Source organism: Acanthaster planci, linkage group LG13, assembly GCF_054643075.1.
Source record: "Acanthaster planci isolate LZ-2023a linkage group LG13, COTS_SCS, whole genome shotgun sequence".
In the NCBI taxonomy this organism is placed as follows: domain Eukaryota; kingdom Metazoa; phylum Echinodermata; class Asteroidea; order Valvatida; family Acanthasteridae; genus Acanthaster; species Acanthaster planci.
In genome coordinates, this window is record NC_141789.1 from 6,657,241 (window position 1) to 6,682,127 (window position 24,887).

The window sequence follows — 24,887 nt, forward strand, 5'->3', positions numbered from 1 at the left end:
TATATCTTTGCCAATTATTTTGGCACCAGTTTCTTGTATTTTGGTTTAATGTGAACTCATTGCGGTTGTACTTGCATGCGTACTTGGCCGCCATGTTTGTTTTGCATTATACTTTAGACTTGTTTTAGTCACCTTGTAATGTTAGTTGTATGTTGGTTGTTTGGGGATACAGTGAAATTTCGATAAGTCAGGCTTCGGGGGGATAGGTTCAAACTTCGAGTTGAACAGAGTTTTGAGTTGAGAGTGTTGTTATAGCATTGTTTTGTTAAATAAGGGACTGGATTCTTTCTTTGACTTGATAGGATTTTGGGGTTAACAGAGTTTAAATTATCGAGCTTTCACTGTATATTCATGTGCTATTAACAATTTGAAGTGGTGGTTTAAACTTTCTTAAAATGTATATTTTGTCATTGATTGGGATTTTGTTGCCTTTTGGGAATAATCATTTTCTGGTGAATGTGTTTATATTATATCTGTAATTCCAGGAGAATGTTGTGAACCCAGAAAGACCTTTGGGATTCCCACCGTGAATACCGGGCCATAGGCATTTTCCTGTAGACAGCTTGTGAGTCTATAATCCTACATAATTTATGAAGTCATGACTTTGGTGTTAATTTCTATTTGGGATATTTATTTCCATTATCAAACTTATGTTTTTTGTGTATATGTAATTATTTGTATATGTAATTATTTGTATATATATTTATTTGTATTTAAATGTCATTTCATTTCAGTTTTCACTGGTTTCCACTCAGTTTGGAGCTGAGTGCAATAAAGGGGAAATATAACATCTTGGCCTACAGTTGCCCGTTTGTGTACACGGTGACAGCCCGTATTGCAGACTGTATTTATGTGTCATCTATAGATGAATTTCACATTAGCGCCGTCTGCGCATATCCGCATCGAAACCGAGGCTCTCTGTGTTGAACTTCGTCGCGCGCACCTGCGAAGTCGACACAGTACATGCAGTATCCGGTTCGTAGTGTGATACCACTTCAGTTTAAACTATGCCCACTGCACAAGACACACGGCCATCGCAGGTATGTTAGTTAGCGGTAAATTGCCATTGTTTTTTCTTTTGATTTCACATGTTGAGTCATTCTGAAAGACTCAACAAAAATTTGCAGCTTGAAAAGTCTGAATTTAACATTGTATTAAGAATTGAAGTTGACACATACAGCCTCGTTTTCGAACGCGGAAGTGCGCAGATCGACGCTAAAAGCGTTGTATTGGGATCCCTCTATAAAACACCGAAAAATGCATCCTCCAACAGCAGTAGTTAAGCTGTCTATTGACCATACATCATGCCTCATTTCCAATCTACAATATACATGCAGTTTGATAGCATGGTAGAACAGAATGGCCACTACTAAAATGCATGTGTACAAAAGTGTGCTACATTATTAATTCGTGTCGTTAATTCATAAATCATGTATCAACAACTACATGTACAGATAAGACATGGAGGGAACCTAGAAGATCATGAACACAAAGAACAATCAAAAGAAACTGCATCTTAATGTTGATGAAGCAAGGAGTTAGAAATGAAGGTTAGAACAAAATAAAGCGAAATCATTGACAAATGTGGGCTGACTTAAATTAATCAACAATGCACTTCAAATTAAGTCAAGTTGAAAGAATATAAAGAAGATGAAAGACAAAACATGAGACCAGTGTTTTTGACCGGTGAGTGGTGAGATAACCTCTTCATAACATACAATTGAAATAAAACTATCACCAAAATTTTTAAGTCCTCTGTCATTACATAATTACATGTATTAACGGTATATTCATTTGATACTTGTTCTCAACTATTCCCTCAAAGTTTCAGGCCCTATTTCCACATGATCTCTGTTTTTGACATGGTAATTTAATAAGCGCGAAGGACCTTGGTCCAATTTCACAGCACCACTTAACAGCATGAAAGCTGTGCTTATAGCAGATAAAAATACTGGCGCTGAGGCACCATTTCCCGGCATGGATGTGCTAATAGCTTCAGACGCATGGAGATTTATATTGTTACATTACGACATGTTTAAGCACTATTTTCCTATTGGGTTAAGCTTTCATGTGCTGTACTTGCTGCTTAATTGTCTCTGTCAAACAGAGGGAAGCTCTAGTACAAAGTCAGGTGTTAAGCAGTGCTAGTAAACTGGGCCAACTTACGATGGTGTTCACCTGGGGGCCTCAATGTGTAACTACCTGGTCCCAAGAAACCCAGTATCCCTGTACATATAGCAATAATTGCAATTAGCAACTATGAAAACCTCACTAAGAAGTACAGCAAATCCAGGTTTGGCTGAGACAGGAGGTTAGTACCGTATATTTCAAAAACCCGAATTTGGAGTCTGTGCACAAACATACACACAGGAGTCACTTCACATACACATGGAATCATTTCCATTAAAAAAAACCCAGGTATTATTTTCCAATCATTTCTGAAACAGAAGCGCATATGTAACCCACCATCCCAAAACCAGGCTGAAGTCGGTATTTGTGATGTTGGACAATTCCTCTCCTTCACCTTTTGTTTTTCAAATTCTGTCTGCTGTAAGCTTCTTGCGGGTAGTGATAGCCATAAAACTCCCATGAAAATCTGAGCAGTGAAGATTCCACTATTTTAGGGTTATGGAGTTACCTACTTCGGCCTGGTTTTGGGATGGTGGGTCACATATGCACTGCTTTCTATTTTAAATTGGGATCTGGTTCAGGTCTCTGAAGAAAAGGCAGAATAAAGCAAGCTGATTACTTTACCTCACAGTACAGTGGATTTAGTATCCTTACGCAGTACAGTAAATAGTCGTGTATGATCTTGAAACAAAATTAGTAATAAAGTGATTTTAAAGCTTAACATAAACTAACATGCACTAAGACTCAAAGCAATGGACAAGTCTGTCTTCTCCATTTTGAATGCTGTTGTCTTGCGATCATATGTAAAAAGTATTTCTACACCTCCAATTTCATTGTATTTTTTTTCTGAAGTGTTATACATACAGAAAGACATTACTGACAGTTAAATATGAAATGCCATCCAAAAAGTTGTAAAATACTTGTGTGCTGTGCATGTTACCGTGTTCATAATTCCATGAACTTGAATGAAACACATTCAGAACAACACATCCTGTATCAAAAAAATTCATTGATAACATTGGGTTACTGTATTATGAAGACTTTTATCTGCTATGCATGAGATACAATCACACTGCAATTAAATTGAATGGCAAAGGTGGCAACGGTGGAGTGGTTGAGCCAGTGAAAGTGGGGCACGTTGAGCTACATGTTTGTAACTTGATATGAGCCTGGTGACTACAGCAATTCTTCCAGTCTATAATATCACAGTGAATATGACAAAGAAAAAAATGAAATATCTAATGATGGGATGGAGATAATAAAGGGCAATTTAATTGTTGTCAGTGCTATGCTGTGAAGCAAACATGATTACATGTATACATGTAAACATGTATACAATGTGACAGTGTTTTCTTGCAGAAATTCTGCTTGTGTTGATTCCGACTTCCAAATACGAAATGTCCCAAACCAAGAGGGCACAGCAACTTTCTTCCTCCTGGACATCACCCTCAAACTTTCAAAGCCAAAGATTTTTTGGGAATCTTTCTAATGGCCCCATCTACTAAAGCAGCTCCTGAAACAAAGTACTATGTATTTGCCATTTGTTTTCAAAAGTTTGACTGTTTAAAATTTGACTGGCATATTTTGCTTAATATTTCTCTCTATTTCAAGTCACAATTTCAAGACTGAAGTGCTCTGTGGCAGACTTTAAGAACTTTTAAGATATTACATAACACTTGACATGCAAGACATAATATTGCACTGCAAACTGTGTCTCACTTGATATAATTTAACATCTTAAATATAACAATACAGGGTATGATTAACTGACAGCATATTTTCAAGTTTCGTTTGGATCATTCAAATGATAAGTACGATACTATTTGCTTGATATGGCTCATTAATATTGTCGCGGGTTCACCGTTGAAACGGGCAAATTAAAGGGCAGTCACACAGATCTATACTTCACAGCTGGTTTAATTCCGGGCACAGATCCAAACGGTCCAAGGTCAGAACATGAACTCCCAATCTACAATCTAGCGGGGCTAGTTATACAGGTTGGGCTTGTTTTTACAGAGTATTAAGAACAAAACATTCCATCATAACATTTACTAATAAGTCACATAAGGTGGAACAAAACACCATGCCGCGTAGCGAACATTAGTGTCTCATGCTCACCGCAAGAGGGCGCCAACGCGACCAAGCAAGCAAGTGCGCGCTGTTTACATGTGGTTCTGATAGCGCCCACGCAGCGGTAACTCGACTGTGCACTGTCAATGCACGCTGGAGACGCGACGTGAGCGAACTAATAATCGCAGAGCGCGCTGTCAGGTAATAATACCAGAAATAACCAATAATCATTAACTAATAATCGATCAACAGTTCTTGTTGAGTAATTTTACAACAATATCTTAGATGCAAGGTCATTTTAACATGAAAAGGCTCAATTTGCCCACCTCCCCCATGCCATGTTCCCAAAAAGGAATGTTCGCTCAAGCAGGGTGCTGGGAAGGGCTGATAGCCTTGCACAGATTTTAGTGAAGGAAATATGTCACAAGGGTTAGCTGTAGCTAACAACGTGCAGAGTACTGTGGGTAAATTTCTGCCAGGCATGTAAGCTCGCTCAATGCGTTACATAAGCGGCAGTTATCTATTCAATATTTTTCTTTTTCTTCCTCATTGCTGAAAATATTCTCACTACACTTTATTCGTTCATCCAAAACGGATCAAGATAACCAATGATTTGAAATACATCGCCAAAAGACGGTGATCAGTGATACTTGGTGAGAAGATAAGTTACCGCACTGTGATTGTACCAAGGCAATGTTTTCATTACAGCCAACACTTTGCCTGTGCCAAAGCATTTTCATTGGTGAACAAAAAATTCAAATAATGCTTTGCTTACAGGAAGTGACAAACTCGCAGTCACAGGTCTTGCACAATGTAGCCAATAACAGTGCAAAGCCATCTGCCATTCCCAGCAGCCTGTTCAAGTGCTGGGTGATGAGCAAAAAGTGCCTGTTCCTCCCCCATGCCATGTTCGCAAAGTGCATGCAGACAACGCTGGATTTTTAAAAATGCATGCACAAAAGAAAAAGTCAAACATAGAAAGTTCAACATTTCAATTCAACACAATTTTCCACACTTTCAACTGTTGACAGTGTTTATTCTTGGGTCATTCTATAATTCAGGTGACTTGGAAATATAACTGAAATTGACTTCAAACCATTGTTATTTGTTTGGCAGGTAATTTGCACTTTACACTTTAATCTTGGAAATTGAAGAATGTGTTCTGAACTTACAAAACCATACATGTAGGTCAGATGTAAAAGATATGAAAAAAAAAATGATCCCAAATTTTAGACCTTTATGCACCATACATTCAGTGCAGTATAGTACACTATAGTTGCATGCAACACGACACTGAACAGTGGTACTACTTGAAAATAAATGAAATCAACATATTAAGGAGTTCATTTTCTTAATTATCAGATAGAGGAAGGACACAAAAGGAGTTTGAACTGCCCCGGCTACAACAGCTGACCAATTACCACTTTCTGGCATGCTCGGTATGTCCATAGCCAGAGCGCAGAAAGTGCTTGCTACATACTATCTGTTTCACAATCTTGAAACCCTGATTATCAGCAGTTTTTTACTGATAATCCGAACCTTAACCACTTCGTGCTGGGCCCATTTATCCATGTTGATTCTGCTGGGCCGGGTGACTTTTCAATTTTTTCTGTTTTCAAAATTCTTGAAAAATTTATAACTTCGTTTACAGGAAGTTTACACCCACATGAATGACTGCCTGGTGGCTACTCTAATCTGACAGACAACATCTATTGACACCTGAGTATTTAAGCCAGGCCTGCCACCTTTTAAAAAGAGCCCAGATTGTGCAGTGTTATATAATTTTCTTTTGTTCCCGAAACCAGCACAGTGCGCTGCTGACATCTTTTCAATAGGGGCCAGATTAGCATGCAGCGATATTGTATTGTTTCATCACTGGAGCACTTTTGTCCCCAGTCGTAAACCTCTCGCGCTGAATGCCACAAACAGAGGTATAATCTTTCAAATAATAATGGATTTCCTCCACTACTGATGACTGAAACAAATGTTGGCGATTCCCAGCAGCTCAGTCTTTTGTTCTGAGTACAGTCTTTTGTTACAAGGCCCAGCTCTTTCGTCCCGGCTTTGTGTATAAAGCCTATGTGCCCAAAACCGGGTACCCCGGCACAAAGTGGTTAAAACTTTGTGTACCGTGGTAAAGGAAATTGAATATTCATGCATTTGTTGGTGTTTGGTATGATCTCATAACAAAATTAATGCTTAGGCAGTTGCTTGTATTATACCATGAGCCCTAAATGTACATGTGCAGTCACTGCCCTTAACGAACGCTTTCTTCTGGAGTTATTTTGGGAATAAATTGCCCCGTTCACAAGATTTCGTGTTTTGTTTGAATTATTTTTATTATGGCATTTGTACAAAGCATATTTTTCGATATTTCATGATCACTCCCTCCGATGAAATAGCACAATCTGTTCCTTATGAACTTAGCTTTCAGTAGTCAACATTTTGTTGGCCAGTTTTAGTCAAATTTGTACCAAGTCTTCGAAAACTGATGTATTGGAGGGAGGGGAATAAAATTGCAAACTCTGCATGGATAATGGAACAGTGTATCAAAATTTAAAGTTTATTCACAGTGGCAAAAGCGCGTCTAATATCAGGGATTTTTCTCTCTCTATTTCCTGGTCAGGGCAATAATTTGTAATTAATTTCAAGCAAAACACTACAAGTATCACTAGGATATTACTGGCCCCGCTTGTCTAGCTAAGATGCAGGCAGTCATCAGGCAGTTTTGGAATGTTTTCTATTATCAGTCTCACTCAGCAGCGACAATTATTGAACACTTTAAAGTACCAGAGTTGCACCTCCTTCTGTGTTCTTCCTCTATGATTATCCAAAAATTTGAGCTGAGCTGATAATAGTGTTTTAGTGGTACATGTGTATGTACTGCATTATACAATACGTGACAGTTGTGTTTTTAATACACAACAAAAGGAAGCTGAGAAAAGGTGCAATGGAAGATAACTACGCACAACAAGACTTTCCCTGGAAATACGCTATTCACATTTACAAGGCAAAGTCTACCATTTTTCATCTACCTCACTGACTGAGACATGTGGAGTGGTGTCAACATTTCTTCAAATGTTGCATTCTTAACATTTGCCCCTCGTAGATTAGCCTCTTGAAGATCACAGCCAGTCAGATTACAGTTCTGTGCATGGAAAAAAAGCAGGAATTCTTCTTTGTATTGCAGCCTCTAATGAAACCTTATTTAAATAAAACAATTGTGTACAAGTCTTAACATGGAAAATGAACATATCTTTACAGCACCCTGGTAAAGGTTGATATTCAAGTGATATGTAGTATTATAATACCTCACTCACAGATTATTTCCAACAAATTAAAACCACACATGGTCCAGGTTTGGATGGCAAAGAAATAGAGATAGAGACAATTAATATTTTGGGTGGGTTGGAATAAAACAAGACTTATTGGTGGGATGGGGGAAAAATAAACACTACACTTGGTACAGGTTTGGGAAAAAAGAAAAGCTGACACTGATTAACATTTTGGCACTGATTAACATTTTGGTGGGTTGTGCCATTGTATTGAATGCTCTGATAAAAACAATTAAGCAGTCGGGCTGGGTAAAAATATACACCACATGTGGTCTAGGTTTGGATAGAAATGAAATGCTTGGATGCGGGCAATTAATATTTTTGGCATTTTCTGAATGCCTGGCATAAAAAGAAAAAAGATTTAGCGGTGGGACAGGGAAAAAACACATGTGATCCAGGTTTGGGTAGAAAAGTACAGAGCTCTGGGCATGCCATCTGTCTTGTTAGGATCCTGACATATATTTTCTTGGTATATATTTTTCTTTCATTTACAAAACATACTCTTTTCTCTCAAAGTATAAACTTTATTGGAGTTGTGTTTAGAACAGTGCCCTGCAAAGGAATTTTGCCCTCAACTGCCATGCATCCCTGAATAATCAGCAAAATACTGCAGATGATCGGCTCCACAAAGAAATTCAGTGGAAATGCAATTGAGGAACAATGCACCTGGAAAAATGGAGAGGGTTTATGAGCTACACATAGATGAGCAGCGGATTAACTAGTACTGCCACTTGGCCCAGCTTGTGTGATAGACAGGGTGTCTTTCGTTGCAAGATTTGCCCAAACAAAAGGGGGATTAATGACCACTAGGTCAGGCTTTGGCTGAACTTGTCAGTGGCTCAGACGCAGTGTTTATAGTGTCATGCTCCCTTTAAGATTTGGTGAACATTTCTTAAACAGCCAGTCTTTGGCACTTTTCTCAATCTGACTGACCATGTATTAGGTAGGTGTGCACTCTTAGTCCCCCAGCTAGAGAGGGTCCAAGAACAAAATCATGTGAATGACGTTCTCAGGTGTCAGGTGACATGGCAATAAAGGTACCAACTTCAAAGCCTTATATCTTGTGAAGTACACATCCAATTTGGTTGAAACCTTGCAGGTATCTAGAAAGGGAAGTGTCATGAACAAAAGTGACCTCATGTGATGATGACATTATGTGACAAGTTACGTGACATTAAATGTGCACCCTTCAAATAAGTATATCTCATGAAGTATATGTCTGATTGGGTTCAAACCTTGCAGATACCTGGAAAGGGGTGGGCATTAGACAAACATTGACCTGCTGTAACGATGACTTCATCAAGGGACAAGTCACGTGAAATTAAGGGTGCACTCTTCGAAGCACTGTATCTTGTGAAATAATGTCCCATTGGGTTCAAACCTTGCAGATATCTTGAAAAGGGGAGGGCTATGTACATTGAGTCATTGACCTGATGTGATGAAGATGTCATCATGTGACAATTCATGTGACATTAAAGGTGCACGATGTAAAGCCGTATATCTCATGAAGTACAAGTCCGATTGGGTTAAAACTTGACAGATTGCAAGAAAGTGATGTCTCACATATGAAAACTGACCTGATGTGATGACGTCATCAGGTGAAGAGTCTTGTGACATTAAATGTTTATGCTTTAAAGCACTCTATCGTCAATGTCTGCTTGCCATAAAATCCTGTGTGTAGACTGTCAAGGAGGTTCATCACGGGTTGCAGACAGTAAAAACAATGAAACCAGGGCCAGAGCACACTTTTTAGTTATTGATTTTAATGATATACATATTTTACAGGCAACAAATCAGTACAGTACTCAGATTTTATACTGTTTTCACCTAAGTCTGTCAGTTGATAGCTGCCATGTGTTAAAACACACCCACACTTGTTTCACATATCTAGTGCAGACATATCTTTGTTCTCCCATGGTTAAGAAAACATACACTCACCTTTTTTTAGGAGACGAGACCAAAATACACTGTAGGGACACCCCAAATCAGTCTTGAATTTCCTAACAAAAGAAATTGTCCTCTTAACCCTAGGCAAGTTGACCTTATCGTTGATCAAGGAGACCTCCCGAAACTCATCTTCCAGCATACAGGCCTCATAAATCAGAATCCGTCATAGCAAAAGACCAAAGTGGGACCAAAACACAATACAGTAGTTCATGTTCCACTCCCACTGGTAGAATAATCAAGAATACTACAAGACTTACCTCTAGATCTGTTCCTGCTAATATTGCCCCTCTAAGGTTTGAATTCTTCAGGTTAGCATTCTTCAAAGTTGCAACTCTGAGGTTCACCCCAGCCATCTGGCTGTTTTCTAAATTGACACCTTTCATGTTGACACCTACAGATAACCAAAATAGGCTGATCTTATAAATCTGGACTACAACTGTTACATGCAGAGAATCCGCATTAAGGTCTGTACATGTACACACTTTGCTTGAAAGCAAACACAAATGCAGAATTGTGACATGGGATTCAATATTTGCTCAATGCATTCGCAAAAGTTGAACACATCTCAGCTTAAAGGTAGTGAACACCATTGGTTTTTTGTCGTAATTTCACGAGATTGGCCGATCACGCAGTTTTCAATGGCTAGGAGTAACCTGTGAATTTACCTTGGAGTAATGCACCTCCTAGACAATGTAGCATTGCAGATTCATTAAAAAATGTCCCTTGTGTCCATGAACGAGTAGGCCTATGATAATGCACATGCGCACGGGATTGCATACTTAATGACTGCACTTTCATGTCAGTTTACACATCAAGAAAGTCTAAAAACTCCAGTCTTAGTTGATTCATTAATAATTATAAGCAAAGAAGAAATTATGTCTTGAAACACAGAGGGTCAAATGTGTGGAAATCATACTTTTTGCCCAGAACAGCCACCATATTTGGATCATACCATTATGCAATAGGGGTGATTTAGAATTTTGAGCATTTGCTCGTTAAGAAAATTTTCCACTTTACACCTTACATTCAGATTCCTATCATTTTAGGATTTCCTATCATTACAATGCTTTTGGTGAATTTCTGTCGCCAAACTTTTAGCTGCTTTTCGGTTTACCCGTTCATTAATGGAGACTCCCACTATGCCTAGTGAAGAATGTGATGTGCGAAGTGAAATGAACTCTTACACAATGGTTTTTTGACGGCCGACCATTGAAAAAAAAAATTATGTTTTCTCAAAGACTACAGCATTCTGGGCGGAAATATTTCACAGACTATTGGTTCTTATGTACTTTCTTTCAAGTAAGATACTTCAGGATGATACAATAGTTCGATTTGGAGGATTTTACCAATGGTGTACACCACCTTTAAACATATTTTGCTGCATCATCAAATTTGCTTTACAATGTAAATCACTTTTGCATTTGTCTGAATTATCAACTGGCATTTATTCCAGTTTGACATGTGGAACAGCAAAATTAAAGTGTGTCAAACATTGGTAACAGCAACTTTGATTCTATCATTTGGATAAACATAATTGGCCACCCAATGGCTCTGTTTATTTTCATGGTTCGTGCGAAACATTTCGTCCAACTATACTGGTAAAAAAATCAGCCTTCATGGATCACAGTTACAGTATATTTGTAAACTCTATTAATAAAAAAATTCTTCTCTATAACAACAAAAATGTGCATACAAGTCATTTGAAAGTCTCTTTCAAGAGTTTTGCGGCTTACACCAAACAATGTGTATATTAGTCTTTGCAAATTGATTTTTTGAACCATTCACAAAATGTTGAAATGGCAATTACCTGTAAATACCAATTTACAAATTTTGTTTTGATAGACAAATGAAGTACAAAGACGAATTATCATCAAGAGAGTTGTTTGTACTTGCGCAATTGTATCGTCAAAAATCTCGATTTCTCATACGTTTAAAGGGGTAAAAATCCTTGGCGTTAACATGAACTTGTCAATATCATATGGAACAATTGTTAGATCAATGTAAAAGAACAAACTACAAATTCAATGAAAAAAAGACTGCTTATTCATTTCAATCAACTGATAACTGCCTGCTGCGTAGACTAAAATTGACACTGAAACTTTTAATACCTGACCTTGCTTTGAATAACGATATCTCAAAAAACATATTGAGGTGTATTTTTTTGCTACCTCTATTCAAGGTTTGAAATAACACCAACCTTCCAGGTTAGCTTTTCTTCCATGAGGATCTTCAAAATTACACCCTATTAATGTAGCACCTTCAAGGTTGGCAAGCACCATCCGAACACCCTGCAGATTTGCACCCTAAAATTAAGCAATTAAGTGATACATCCAGATTAAGCTCACTTAGTGTGTGATACAGAATAACAAGCCAATTTTGTTGCTTTTGACAAGCCATTTTACTTTGTGGCTATTTAAATTACTCTTAACCCTAAAAGCACTGGGGGAAAATACATCCCCCCCCAAAAAAATTTTTCCCAATATCGCCACAGTGCATTTTTTTCAGGAGCTGAGCCTTTAGGAGTTTTTAGAGTAACTCTTTTTGGTCAGTTTGACACCAACTGTGTAAATATCAAACATACCGTTCTTGTGCAGTGTATATGTTGCTGAGACAGGTGAGCCCAAAATGTATACTTTTTCGACTGCAGTGCTCAATGTACATGGGCTAACACACATGTAAACATGAACTTCAAATAACCGTAACAACAAAACCATGTGTTTGATTTAGTTCAGCCTTCAAGTTTATAATGAAAACGACAGTCTCAAGCGTGGCACAGCCGAGACATCATGGGGGATGCAATCTTTCCCCACCCAGCTGTGAGATGGGCCAAAATAATCCGGCTCTTTTGAGAGGGTTAATCTTGTACAAACCAGTGGCACATAAGTATAAGGTAATTTATTTAACTACAGTCTTAATCTTGAGCATCAGTGAAAGTTGGGTGTTTTAATCTTTGACAAGTCAGCTATTCACATGCTATAAAATGATTCACAATTTAGTACATCACCACAAGGCAACAAAGATAGGCAAATTTCAAAGCACAGAAAAACAGTCAAGACACAGTTTTTCCTTTGCATGGGGACTCAATGTTTTCTTGGGGTCTTTTGAACAGGCCATGTGGTTTAAGATTTGAGTATAAATAACTATGAAACTTTAAGGGTCAAAATACACAATTATATGATGCTGCAAATGAAAATGAAGAGAAGACGAACCAAAGGGTACCACACATAAGCTCTCAACTGTAATGTGAAAATTAAGCTGGCTTCTTAGAGGCAAATTAATGCTTGGGGTTGGGCATAATTGTGAATCACTACAACATGTTTGAAGTGATGTAGCACAGCAATAGTTAAGAGGCTGTCAAGGGGCATACTCATGACACTGCTTCCATTTAACTTTAGAGTAACCATGTGCATGACTTCAGAACTCTCCCCTAAATATAATGTTTTTCTGGGATGCCAGACATAAGCCATTTTCCAAATTAATAACAGTAATAACAATCAATTATAATGTGCAGATTCCACATACTGTGTTCCAGTGCGTAGTACATTAATACAAAATGCGATAAAAGTTAAAAACGGCAAATACATTGTAAAATACTAAGCAACAACTTAATATCCACGTTACAATTTCACAATACGAAGCTAAATCATTGAGCAGCAGCCTTAAACAGATGTGTATTAGTTTAGTTCTATAAATGTTCGAACATTGAGCTGTCTTGATATCGGAACAAAGTTTGTTTCATAAATATGGTGCTGCATAAGACAATGCCCTCATCCGGTCATCCCTGGTGTTTCAACATTCTACCTTGAGGATATTTTAATTGGAGGTTGCTGTTTGACCGCAGTGAGTATCGAGAATTGACTTTGATGGTTAACAGGTCAGTGAGATATCGACGAGCTATGCCACGAAGAGCCTTGAATGTTAACAATATTTTAAACTGAACACGAAATCCTACTGGCAACGAGTGCATTTGACAAAGTATTGGGGTAATATGAGTTCATGATGATGCACCACATACAAGCCTGGCTGCTGCATTCTGCACTCTTTGTAGTTTGGCTAATTGTGAATGATAGAGACCACGAAACAAATTGTTGCAATAATTGAGGAGACTGGTTATAAAGGTATGAACCAAGACAGCCAAGGAACTCCTAGTCAAGTATTTTCTTACACACCTAATATCACGAATGTGATAAAATGCCAGAGAACATATTTTTGCTGATCCATGCATAGGTGAGAATCAAACCATGATCCCTAATTACGTACATACGATGATGTGGATATCTTAGCATTTCCAACTGAAAGGTCAAGAGTATTGAATTTAGCAAACTGCTGTCAAGTACCAATAATAAAAAACTCAGTCTTAACATCATAAATCTATCTTGCAACATCCACTGTCTATTAACATCATGGATACAATTCTCCATAGCAGTCACAGCCTTATCCTGATTAATAGAATTGCAAGGTTTAAACTATAAATATAATTGGGTATCATCTGCATAGCAGTGAACATTGGGGAGGTGACAATTAACCACATCAAACAGTTTGGATGAGAGTAAAATGAAGAGTAACGGACCCAACCAAGATCCCCATGGGACCCCACAAATAAGATTGAAATCATCAGACAAAATACCTCACATAACTACATGCTGACTCCTACAAGAGATGAATGAAACCAACCTAGTGCTGTACCTGATACACCAAACTTAGATTGTAGTCTATCAAAAGAATGTTATGATCCACCGTGTCAAAAGAGGCAGTATGATCTAATAGTACCAACAAGGTAACGTGTCAAGAATTCATTTTCATCAAGATTACTCCCAAACAGAAATGTTGGTAAGGTCTGCTATTGAATACCTACTCAAACAGTTGCTAAATATTCAAATTCCTTGGCATCTGATTCAATTCGCTAGAACTTCTGATCAACTGTAGTGCACCCTCTAGTCCCATGATACATAGCGGAATGGCCACCATTTTTGTCCTTTTCTGGTATTAAAACCATCCTAGCCAAAAGTGGGGAAGGATGGGAAGGAGGCGACTGTTTGGGGTAGGTATTCAATAGCAGACCTCACCCACATTTTCTTGGAAGGAGGAGTGTTCTGCTTTCAACCTACCCCAAACAGTCGCTAAATATGCAGAGTAGCACTGAGCCCTTGAAGGGGGTGCGGCGAGGACGCACTACATAACATGTGCACTAAAAGAGTATGAAATTGTCCAAACTTTATAACCGACTCACCTAATAATGGAGTTGTTATGTCGTTCCAGTGGTGGGTCGCTTTGATGAGGAACCCTTCGGCATTGATGTGGCCAATGTTAGGACTGCTCAGCCATGTGCAGAATCCTTTTTCAGAACATCAGTGAGGTAGCATGTGGTGCAAGTAGATGGGGTCTTTCAGTATGCTGACTTGCATATTTCCTCCATCGGTATGCCCCTGAAGCAGGCCCATGGTGTGGAAACTGCTTGGGCATCATGAGCTCTGATGAGGCATAGTGTTTTATTGTCCACAGAGTTCGGCCAATTTGGGTTGGCAAACTTGATAGCCGAAACTGTCCATCTGGCTAAAGTGTCTCTGGTCGCAGCTCAGTGAGGCTTTATTGCAGTGAAAAGCTGCAAAGTTAAACCTCTGAGTTTCTGGTTTTGGCTAAAGTACCATTTAAGAGTTTGCACTGGGCACCATGGTTTGTCGTCAGGAGTCCCAGTGTGTTTGGTAATGTCTGGTACAAAAATGTCAGGAGGATGGAAGGAAACTGACTGGTTCTTGGTGAGAAACCCCAGCATTGGGATGAGACAAACACCATGGGGTTCAATGATGCGTCGCCGAGAGGCTTAAAGGGGGGACCAGCAAGTAGTTGGAGACCAGCTCACAAGTCCCATGAAGGGATTAGTCTCTTAGTCGGGGGATATTCAAGAAACTTTCCCCGGAGTAGATGTTTATGAGCAGTATTGTTAGACACGGTCAAGCTATCTGAGAAGCCATCATGTTTAGCTGCAATGGCTGACTGGTAGTTACGGATAGTTGAAACCTGCAGATCTGATTTGAACAGGTGCATGAAAAAATCAGCTATAGTAGTCACAGAAACTTCGGTCGGAGCAAGACCTTGCTCTGAACACCACAAAGTAAAATGTCGTAATCTGAAGTCGTAGATGCCGCGCTGCACAAAGACTAGCGTCCACTCTTCAAGGCCATATTGGCAGCTTCATCAGTAAGTCCTGCTGATATGAAGAACTGTTTGACAATAGCCAACAGGTCAGGTGTAGTGACGTTGGACGTCTAACTTTGGTTGATGTAGCAGATCCGCTCTGTATGGAAGGATTACCGGTCCCCGAATGAAAAGTCTTGTCAGATGGAGTGGCCAGAAGGGGGCGACAAAGATGAAGTTGTAGTGGACGCATATACAGCCTGCAGAGGGAATGAGGTCCACTATGCTGGCCATCAAACCGAGGACACAGAGCCAGGTGCAGGTCACAGCCGACTGCTCGTTAGAAAAGACTTTCACGCTGTCAAAAAGGTTGTCAATGCATTCGGTCGTTGGTGAGAATATACCTCTGTAAAGGTCGACAGGTGCCCCTAGATAAGCCGGGTATTGTGTTGGATTGAGATTTGATTTCTCATGGTTGATAATGTAGCCTAGGCGATTCGTGATGTCGCAAGTAAGGTGGGTAGAAACCTCTGTTTCTTTTAACAATCTACAAATGATCGGCCAGTCGTCCAGGTACTGGAACAGCATGATGTCCTGCTTTCGATGGTGAACAACGATGATCTTTGCAATCCTTGAAAACACTCTCAGTGAAGTGGAGAGGCCGAAGGGGAGAGCTATGAAATCGAAGAGGTTCCCATTGTATAGGAAGCATAGGTAATCGTAGTTTCGTGGGTGAATCAGGATGTGAAGGTAGGCATCTTTCAAGTCTATGGAAGAGGCCCAACATGGAATCTTTTGAGATTGTGTGACCATCCGAAGGGTTTCAATGCGAAATTTCCTTGGGCCGATTAAGAGGTTTGAGGTTGATAATAGGTCGCCAGCTGTTGAGTACCTTCTTTGGAGTGAGGAAGAACATTGAAATGAAGCCCCCGTTTGCTTGAGATTTGGGAACCAGGCAGATAGCATGTTTCTAAAGGAGAGAGTCTATCTCGGGCTCCAGTGCCTGATGTTTGCTTCTGTTGGTAAGAACTGAAGTTGGACAGAGGATAAGTACAGATAGAGGGGTGCATGTGAATTAGAGGGTGTATCCGTAATGAATGGTCGCGAGCACCCAGCTGTCTGATGTGACTTTCTTCCAAGACCCTGCAAAGAGTTGGAGTTGCCTGCCAACGGGTCTGGGATCAGCAGGTGGAGGCCAGTCTGATTAGTCAGTGGCGTCTACCTCCTGGAGGTTGGGGGTAGTGTGACACAGTAGTTCTTCCCTTGAAGCTCCTCCGGGGTGGTCGTAGGTCGAGAGGAGGATGGAGGGCTGCGATTCGTCTGGTAACTGGGTTGATGAAAAAGGAAGGGGCAAAAGGAACGAGAATTGCCCTGACGCGGAGGTCTGAAGGGTCTAACCCGGTGGTCATAAGGATGGGATTGGCGAGGTTGAGCCGGCAGTGAAGGTTCACTGAAGCTAAGTTTATGTGTTGTGTCCATGCACTTAACTTCCGACTCCATCATCTCCATGAGCTTCCCAGCGAAAAGGTCTTTGCTGTAAAGGGGACGTTCTTGAAGTCTTGACTAGACTCCCTCATAAGGAATGTTCATGGCATCTAAGGTGTTGGATCTGCGTGCAGAAGTGGTTAAAACGGAGATCCAAACGAACTGCTCGAAAATAGAGTTGACTTCTCATCGAGTGCTTGAAGTGCGACAGCTGCCAAGTCCCGAGTAACTGGTGTATCTTTGTCACACGCTTGGGCCAAATACTCAGAGAGGAGTGCCATAAACGCAGTGCAGCAAAGACCACGTTGTGAAGCTTTGTCGAGTTTAGCAAGACAAGACTTGATGAAACACTTGTCTCTGTCTTTAAATGGAAACTTTCCTGTAGGCTTGTGAGTGTTGGAAGAAAAAATATTTTTAGCCTCAGATGGAATCTCAGGCACAGAGAGGAAGTTGTCAAAGTCCTCTTTAGCAAACTGGAAATAAGTCCATGCTCTGAGTGGGTATGGACGCCATTCTGTGGCACCGGCAAGAACTTTAAACATCTTGACGCATGAGCAGTCAAGTGGAAGTTCCGGGAAAATCGGTATTAATGCCTCCAACCTAGCAGGGTGGCGCTTGAAGGAAGCATGTGAAGAGGCCTCAGCCGTAGATTGATTAGAAGGCAGCCCAAATATGTGTATGATATCTTTCTGAAGAAGACAGAGCCATGTGTCAGGAGGGTTAAGATGCGGAGGAGATATCCTCTTCTTCAGAGGACGTATTCCGTTCCATCTGGAGTTGATCGGAGGAAGGAGGAACGTTGTCATGTCTTGTTGAGTGGCCAGGGCCAGAGTAGGAAGTGAGCTGTAGTCTGTGGCAGAACCTGGGTAAGTCGAAGGGAAGAAACCGTCATAGCAAGATCAGATTGTCAATGAATGCAGGTTCGGATAAGGATGATGTTCCACAGGCAAAGGGTCCAGATCTGGAGCCATCGCCGGGGGAACAGGATAGGGCTCTAGATGGCTGGCTATAGAAGAGAGCTTCTCCAAGAGCATGTGGACCGCTGACATGATGTCAGCTGAAGCGTCTTCCTTGTGTGAGGAGTGAGACTTCTTGCGCTTAGATCCCGTAGAAGATGGTGATGGTGTGCCCACATGGCCCGGTATTGTCTGTGCAGGGACCGCTCAGGAGAGCAGTGTTGCCTTGTCCCGTGGAGAGTCAGACCCAGCTAGCGGGGGAAATTTTGACCCCAAGTGCAGCGCCATTCTGCAGTATCGTTGACTGCGATGCTTCAGTGTTACGTTGGGGAACTGAGTGTTTGGATACCGCATGCACTGCAGCTCAGACCCTTGAAGCATGGCATGGGCTAACCCTGAACTGAACCAAAGGTGGTATTGCCAGCAGGGGTTAGCCGCGGATTCACAAGTATAGCACAGATGCCACTTCTGTCGGTCTATAAGGGAATGTGAGGTTGCGGAATTTGGAACGCTTGCACTTCCTCGCGAACCCCAACAAACCCAGGGTCTCTTAGTTGACCCTACAGTATATATATATATATACCAAGGAAAGAGGGGGACCATGGTATTGGATCACTTGCACGGCCTTGCAGAACCCCCAACAATCCCAGGGTCACCCTGTTGACCCTATGCATGGCTTGGTAGTATAATAGCATAGACTCAACAATCTATACAATGCACACACATGAGAAGAGAAAAATACCACCAACACAAAAAATACACACAATAACTCATAAATATAGAGTGTACGTTCATTACAATACATTACAGTTTGATCAGAATATCACAAAGGTGTGGAAAGGAAATGGAAACTTAAGGATGTCAAAAAGACACATCCTTTTAGAATTGCTAAGGAAAAGAAGGATGAACATGGTGGCCATTCCGCTATGCATCATTGGACTAGAGGGCGCACTACAGTTGATAAGAAGTTTTAGCAAATTGAATCAGACGCAAAGGAATTTGCATATTTAGCGACTGTTTGGGGTAGGTTGAAAGCAGGAGACATCATTGTGCACTCTTAGTAGGGCTGTTTCTGTACTGTGATTTTTCCTATAAGCCAATCGTAACAATGGGTACAATGAATTCATTATGATGTGCTATGAAACTGGTCAAAAACTGCTTTCTTGGTCAGCTTCCATAAATACAGAAGATTACTAATCAGGCCGTGATGCTGAAAATCAATGGGGTCCGAGTTATCCCTTTGTAATAATGGAAAAATCACAACCTCTTTCCAGTTACTTGGGAGACACCTGTTTGTAACGATGAGTTTATGATCATGGTCAAAATGGGCAAAAGAACATCAAAACAATCAAGTTATGTACGTTACCACAACAAATGTCTATCAAATATGAATGGACTAATACATGCCATTCAATCCATTCCATGGGCCAAAGCACTGAACACACCTACATGTATTAGTACAATAAATCATCCTAGTACATATTGTTTTGACCCAGGAACACAACTTACATCCATCTTTGCCCCTGCCATGTTTGTACGCTCCAGACAACAGCATGACATATTAGCACCGGACAAATCTGCCTTGCTGAGATTTGCTAATTTCAGATTGATGTATCTGAGATCCAGATTAGATAGGTCTGCACCTTCAAAATTCATCCCCTGAAATCACAAACAATTCAAAAGTTACGTACTAATAGTCATTTTGCAATAAGCTGAGTTTAAATGTGCCTGCTAAATAGAAAAATTACTTGTAGGTAGAAAGGTTGGGTGCACGAATAAATTCTTTACTGAAATGTGCTTGCAGATATGGGAAACTGCCCAGTTCAACAGTGACACCATACTTTGACAAAAGCACAGGCCAATCATTATTTAAAATAACACACAAGTACACAAGCAAAAACATAGTTCACCTTGTTCAACGTTTGTCGCTGGATTAAGTGAAGTGTCAATGATCAACAGCCCAGAGAAAGCTGTTGTTTTGTGCTCACAGCACACCCAGTTTGTAAACTATTCCAGTCTTGTTTTCAGATCATTCCATGTTAAACCAAACACTTTCTTGGGCCAATCTCCCAGATTTTGTTGAAATTTGCTGAAATTCTTCCCCCACAGGCCAAGTGCGGAAGGAGTCCTCGAGGTCATTCTTACCCAGAAAGTCAATACATATTCATATTTCCGTAGTGCTCTATTGCTATTTGCTACATAATTTATCAACCACAGTGCTCCCCTGTTGGTCCATCCAAGGCGTAGATGCCGCCACGTTCATCCTTTTTCTGAGACACAGGGGTGCCAAGCCAAAAGTGGGGAAAATGGGACGGCTGTGGCTGTCTGGGTAAGTATGACCTCAAGGATTCCTCCCGCACTCGGCCTGTGGGGGGAGTGTCCACTGCAGTCAACTTACCCAGGCAGTCACTACATACGCAGATTAACAAAGGATCTCAGAGGTGGGTCAGCAAGGGCACATTTGAGTTAAATGATGGTAAACAACCTAGTGTAGAGACTCACAAAAGGATGGGGTGCTTCCAGTCATCCATTTCAGTGGTGGTCAGTTAATCCCAATGTTGAGGATGTCACAACTGTTTTGCCATGGATACTGTCAGTCTGCAAGACGTCAGTCAGGTAACATGACGTAAAGCTTGAGGGCGACTTCCAGCAGGCTGTTTTGCAAATATCCTCCAAGGGAATGCCTCAGAAGTACGCCCATGAGGTAGAGACTATTCTGATGTCGTGCACCTGGATGTGGAGACTGGTGGCATCATCAGATGGGGATGGCCATTTGGCATTAGCAACTTTAATGGCAGAGACAGCCCATCTGGCTATAGTGTCTCTTGACGTGGGCCAATGACACTTAACCGAAGTGATGGAAAAGTTGAAAAGAAGCACCATGGAGAGTTCTGGTTTTAGCAAGGTACCATATGAGAGTTCGAACCGGACACCAGGGTTTGTCATATGAAGAACCTGAGTGTTTGGTGATGTCAAGAATAAAAGTGTCCGGAGGGTAGAAGGGACTCAGTTTGGTTCTTCATGAGGAAGCCAAAGGAAGGGATGAGACATATGCCAAGAAGTTCCCAGCGGATATGTCCATCAGCAATGGATAGGGTGTGAAGTTCACTGCCCCTCCAAGATGTAGAAACTGCCACGAAAAAGGCCAGCTTCACTGAAGTGTGGAGAAGAGAGGCATAACCACAGATTTGAAGGACTGAAGTGCGAGAAGCTCTAGAACCCAAGGAAAGTTCCATGAGGGGATGAGAAGCCTTGAAGAGGACGCTCAATGAACATGTCGTGAAGGAGATGTTTGTCTGATATGGACGATTCATCTTGAAAGCTGGAGTGAATGGCAGGGATTGCAGAACGGTTAACTGCAGACAATTGTAACTTATATACCAGAGTTGAACAAATGTATGAAGAAATCAGCTACTTAAAATTACCTTCAGAGATGCATTGGTCGAAGCCACACCTTGTTCTGTGTACAATGAAGTAAAATGCAAAAGTCTGCTATTGTACACTTTACACGATTGGATTGTCGTCTGCTTCTGGCGGCCATTGTGGCAGCATCATCAGAAAGGCCAGCTGAGCAGAACCATCATTTGACAATGGCCAGCAGGTCAGGAGAAGAGTCTCTAATCAAGGGACGAGGATGCTGGAGCCCGGTTGATGGAGGAAGTCTGGCCTGAGCAGTAGTTATTAGAGGAGTTTGGTACAAAAGTCTAGTGAGATGTGGGAACCACGGTTGGCGAAGCCAGAAGGGAGCGATGAGGAGGACTTGGCAGTGTTCCCATTCGACTTTGGAGAGTACAGCTGGGATCAGGGATATCGGAGGAAATGCATAAGTAAAATTCCTTGTCCAGCTTAGACAGAGAGGGTCGGTTGCCCAAGCTTGAGGGTCGTGGAACCTCATGCAGAAGAAGAGGTCGATGTGGGGTCTGTTTACAGCCTCGAAGACTGAGCATACCACTTCTGAGTGAAGGGTCCACTCTGTTGGCTGGATGATTCCCCTTAAGAGTGCATCAGTGATGGTGTTAATTAATTTTGGATCTATGCCCTGCCAGACGTGTATTAAAAGTGTCTTTGAAATAGCGATGGTGTTGTTGGATCCCAGGCTGTGCATCACTTGGAGGTTGATCCCATGGTCCAAGATCCAGAGGAGTAATTTTCTTGTAAGGAGGCAAAGGCTTCGGGAGTGCCTGCTCCCCTGACAATTTATGTAAGACACCACTGTTGCACTGTCGGATCAGATGAGGATGCGTTTGTTCTCGATGGACAGATGGAAGTGGCGAAGGGCGCTCAACACCACTTGGAGTTCCAGGATATTGATGTGACTCCTGATAAGCGGTGAACCCAAGTCCCTGATGCCTGTAAAGGAGGTAGGGAGGCACCCCATCCCCACTGGGAAGCGTCAGTTGTGATGGCGAGCTGTGGAGCAGGTCTCGGGAAGAAAAGACCTTTGGTGAGATTGGGCTTGACTGCCACCAGCGCAGTTGTGGAATAATGAACTTCGCAACCTGCACAGTCAAGCCTATTGGGTCCTGACTGGGGCAGAAGAATGCCAGCAGGTGGAGTTGAATTGGATGCATGTAAACATGGCAGAAGGGAACCAGGTCCACAAAACTCGCCATGAGTGCCGCGCCGAGTGGCAAGGAAGAAAGAGGCTGACACAGGCAATAAAGTTGGCAATGCACAATCCAGAGCAGGAGTTGTGATGCCCTGCTGGAGGTCGAGAGTTGCCCCAAGGTAGGTTGAATGCCGAGTGGGGTAGGTCATGACTTGTCATGGTTTACAAGAAACCCAAGACTTGTGGACTGGTCATAGACGAGATGAGTGGAAGCTGTAACCTTGAATGCGGACCTACAGACAATGAACTAGTCATCCAGGTATTGAAAGATCAGGATGCCTCGACAACGGAGGTGAGCCACGATAGACCTGACAATGCACATGAACACTCTAGGGGACGTCGAAAGGCCAAAGGGAAGTGCCACAAATTCGAAGATTTGGCCTTCGTAAATGAAGCATAAGAACTTTTGGTCCTTGGGGTGGATCAGAATGTGCAGGTAGGCATCCTTCAGATCCACTGTAGAGGCCCAGGCTGGAATTAGCAGGGACTGGGTGACTGTTTGCAAGGTCTCCATTAGGAAGTGCCGCAGGCAGATGAATTTATTTAGTGGCTTGAGGTTGAGAATTGGACACCAAGAGTTCAGCTCCTTCGTCCGAGTGAGGAAGAACGTAAAAAAAAAAATTCACAGGATGGATGAGAGACTGGGGCAATGGCTCATTTCTATAGAAGGGAGCTCATTTCCAACTCCAAAGTCTGGCTTTGGTTGGAGTTCATGGGGATCGGAGTCAGACAGGGGACGTGGGTTGGATGAATGGGTGCTCGTGAACTCGAGAGAGTAGCCGAAGGAGATTGTCTCAAGAACCCAACTGTCCAACGTGATGTCCTGCAAAAGCCCAGTGAGAAGTCACAGTAGGTCCCCAACGTGCCCAGGAGCAGGGGCCAATAGTGAGCTGATGGAGTAGTTGAAAGAGGAGCTGTCTCTTGAGGTCAGGGGACGAAAGGAGCTCAAGGAATAGTGGGAATCCTGACCGCGAGGTGGAGCAGCTCTAGGTGGAGGAGGAGCTCAGCGGGCTGGAGCTGGCTGATGGGATCGTGCAGGGGGCAAAGGAGAATCCAGGAATGAAATCTTGTGAGATGGCTTGATCTACTTAGCCTCAGATTGCAGGGTCTTGGTGAACTGACCCGCAAATTTGTCTTTGCCATAGATGGGAAGGTTTGGAAAGTATCTTTAAAACCTGGATATGGAATGTGCATTGTCGCCATAGTGTTGGCGGGCAGGATATGAGTGAGAGCCAGAGTGATGTTCTCTTCAAGGGGCCAGAGGGTAACGGCTGGAGGTTCGGTGCCAAGGGTGAATCGTCCTCACAGGCACATGACAGGTATTCCGTGAGAAAGGACAGAAAGGCTTTACAGTGAAAGCCGTGACGTGAAGCTTTGTCGAGCCTGGTTAGAATAGAGTCCAGCTTGGCTTAAGATCTGTCCAGAAATGGTTCATTTCCACATGGACGAGATTGTGAGTCGGTGACTATCTTGTCCTTAGCAGCTGATAGAAGGTCTGGGATAGAGAGAAAGTCCACAGTGTCTGACTTGGTGAACTGAAAATAGTTTCGTGCCCATCCCTGGGAAAGTATGCCACTTTTGGTGGAATAGAAGACCTTGAATGTCTCAACGCAAGAGCGGTTTAAAAGGAGGACTGTGAAGATGGGCAGAGTTATCTCCAGTCTGGCCGCATGCTGCTTGAAAGAAGGGTGGCTTGTTGGCAGTGGAGTAGGGAGGCCTAGGACTTCAACAATGTCATGCTGACGTATGCGAAGACGGGACTTGGGAGGAGTGAGGCTTGCCACGGAGTCGATGTTGCCTTCCCTAGAAGAAAATTCACAGACGTCCTAGGAGGAGCAGTGCAAGTCTCCTTAGGTATACGAGACCGGAGGTAGAGCAGGTTCGGCAGCATGGTGATCGGTAGCAAGGGCATCTGAGCCAGCGTTGAAGATGGAGGCTTGTGCGACATAGGCAGGATTCTTTGGTGGGGAAGGTTGTGGCCACAGCACAGCAGGGAGTGGGTCCAGATCTGGGGCCATAGCGGCGGAGGGTTGTCTCGGTTGCTAATGGCTGACACCAGGCTGGAGATAGTGCCCAAAAGAGACTGGAAAGCCATAGCGAGAAAAGCAGCATCCCATTGCCCAGATGAGCGTGATTTCTTAGTGGAGGACCCTGCCGAAGAGGACAATGATTGTTTGCGCTTCTTATGGCCAGGAGAGACAAGGAGAAATTCACCGCAGA

General features: G+C 42.0%; 1 protein-coding gene across 13 annotated transcripts in view; it reads right to left on the bottom strand.

Moving 5' to 3' along the window:
- Positions 1 to 1,267: 1,267 nt before the first annotated feature.
- kctd9 (potassium channel tetramerization domain containing 9) overlaps positions 1,268 to 24,887 on the bottom strand; it is a 189,986-nt gene continuing 166,366 nt past the window's right edge. For all 13 annotated transcript variants that reach the window (XM_087144849.1, XM_087144853.1, XM_087144852.1 and 10 more), the window contains 4 exons: positions 19,568 to 19,717; positions 11,680 to 11,785; positions 9,740 to 9,873; positions 1,268 to 7,348 (listed from right to left, as the gene is read on the bottom strand). In XM_087144849.1, coding sequence (XP_087000975.1) covers positions 7,232 to 7,348; positions 9,740 to 9,873; positions 11,680 to 11,785; positions 19,568 to 19,717 — 507 coding nt within the window. In that variant the 3' untranslated portion in view covers positions 1,268 to 7,231. The remainder of the gene's footprint in view (positions 7,349 to 9,739; positions 9,874 to 11,679; positions 11,786 to 19,567; positions 19,718 to 24,887) is intronic.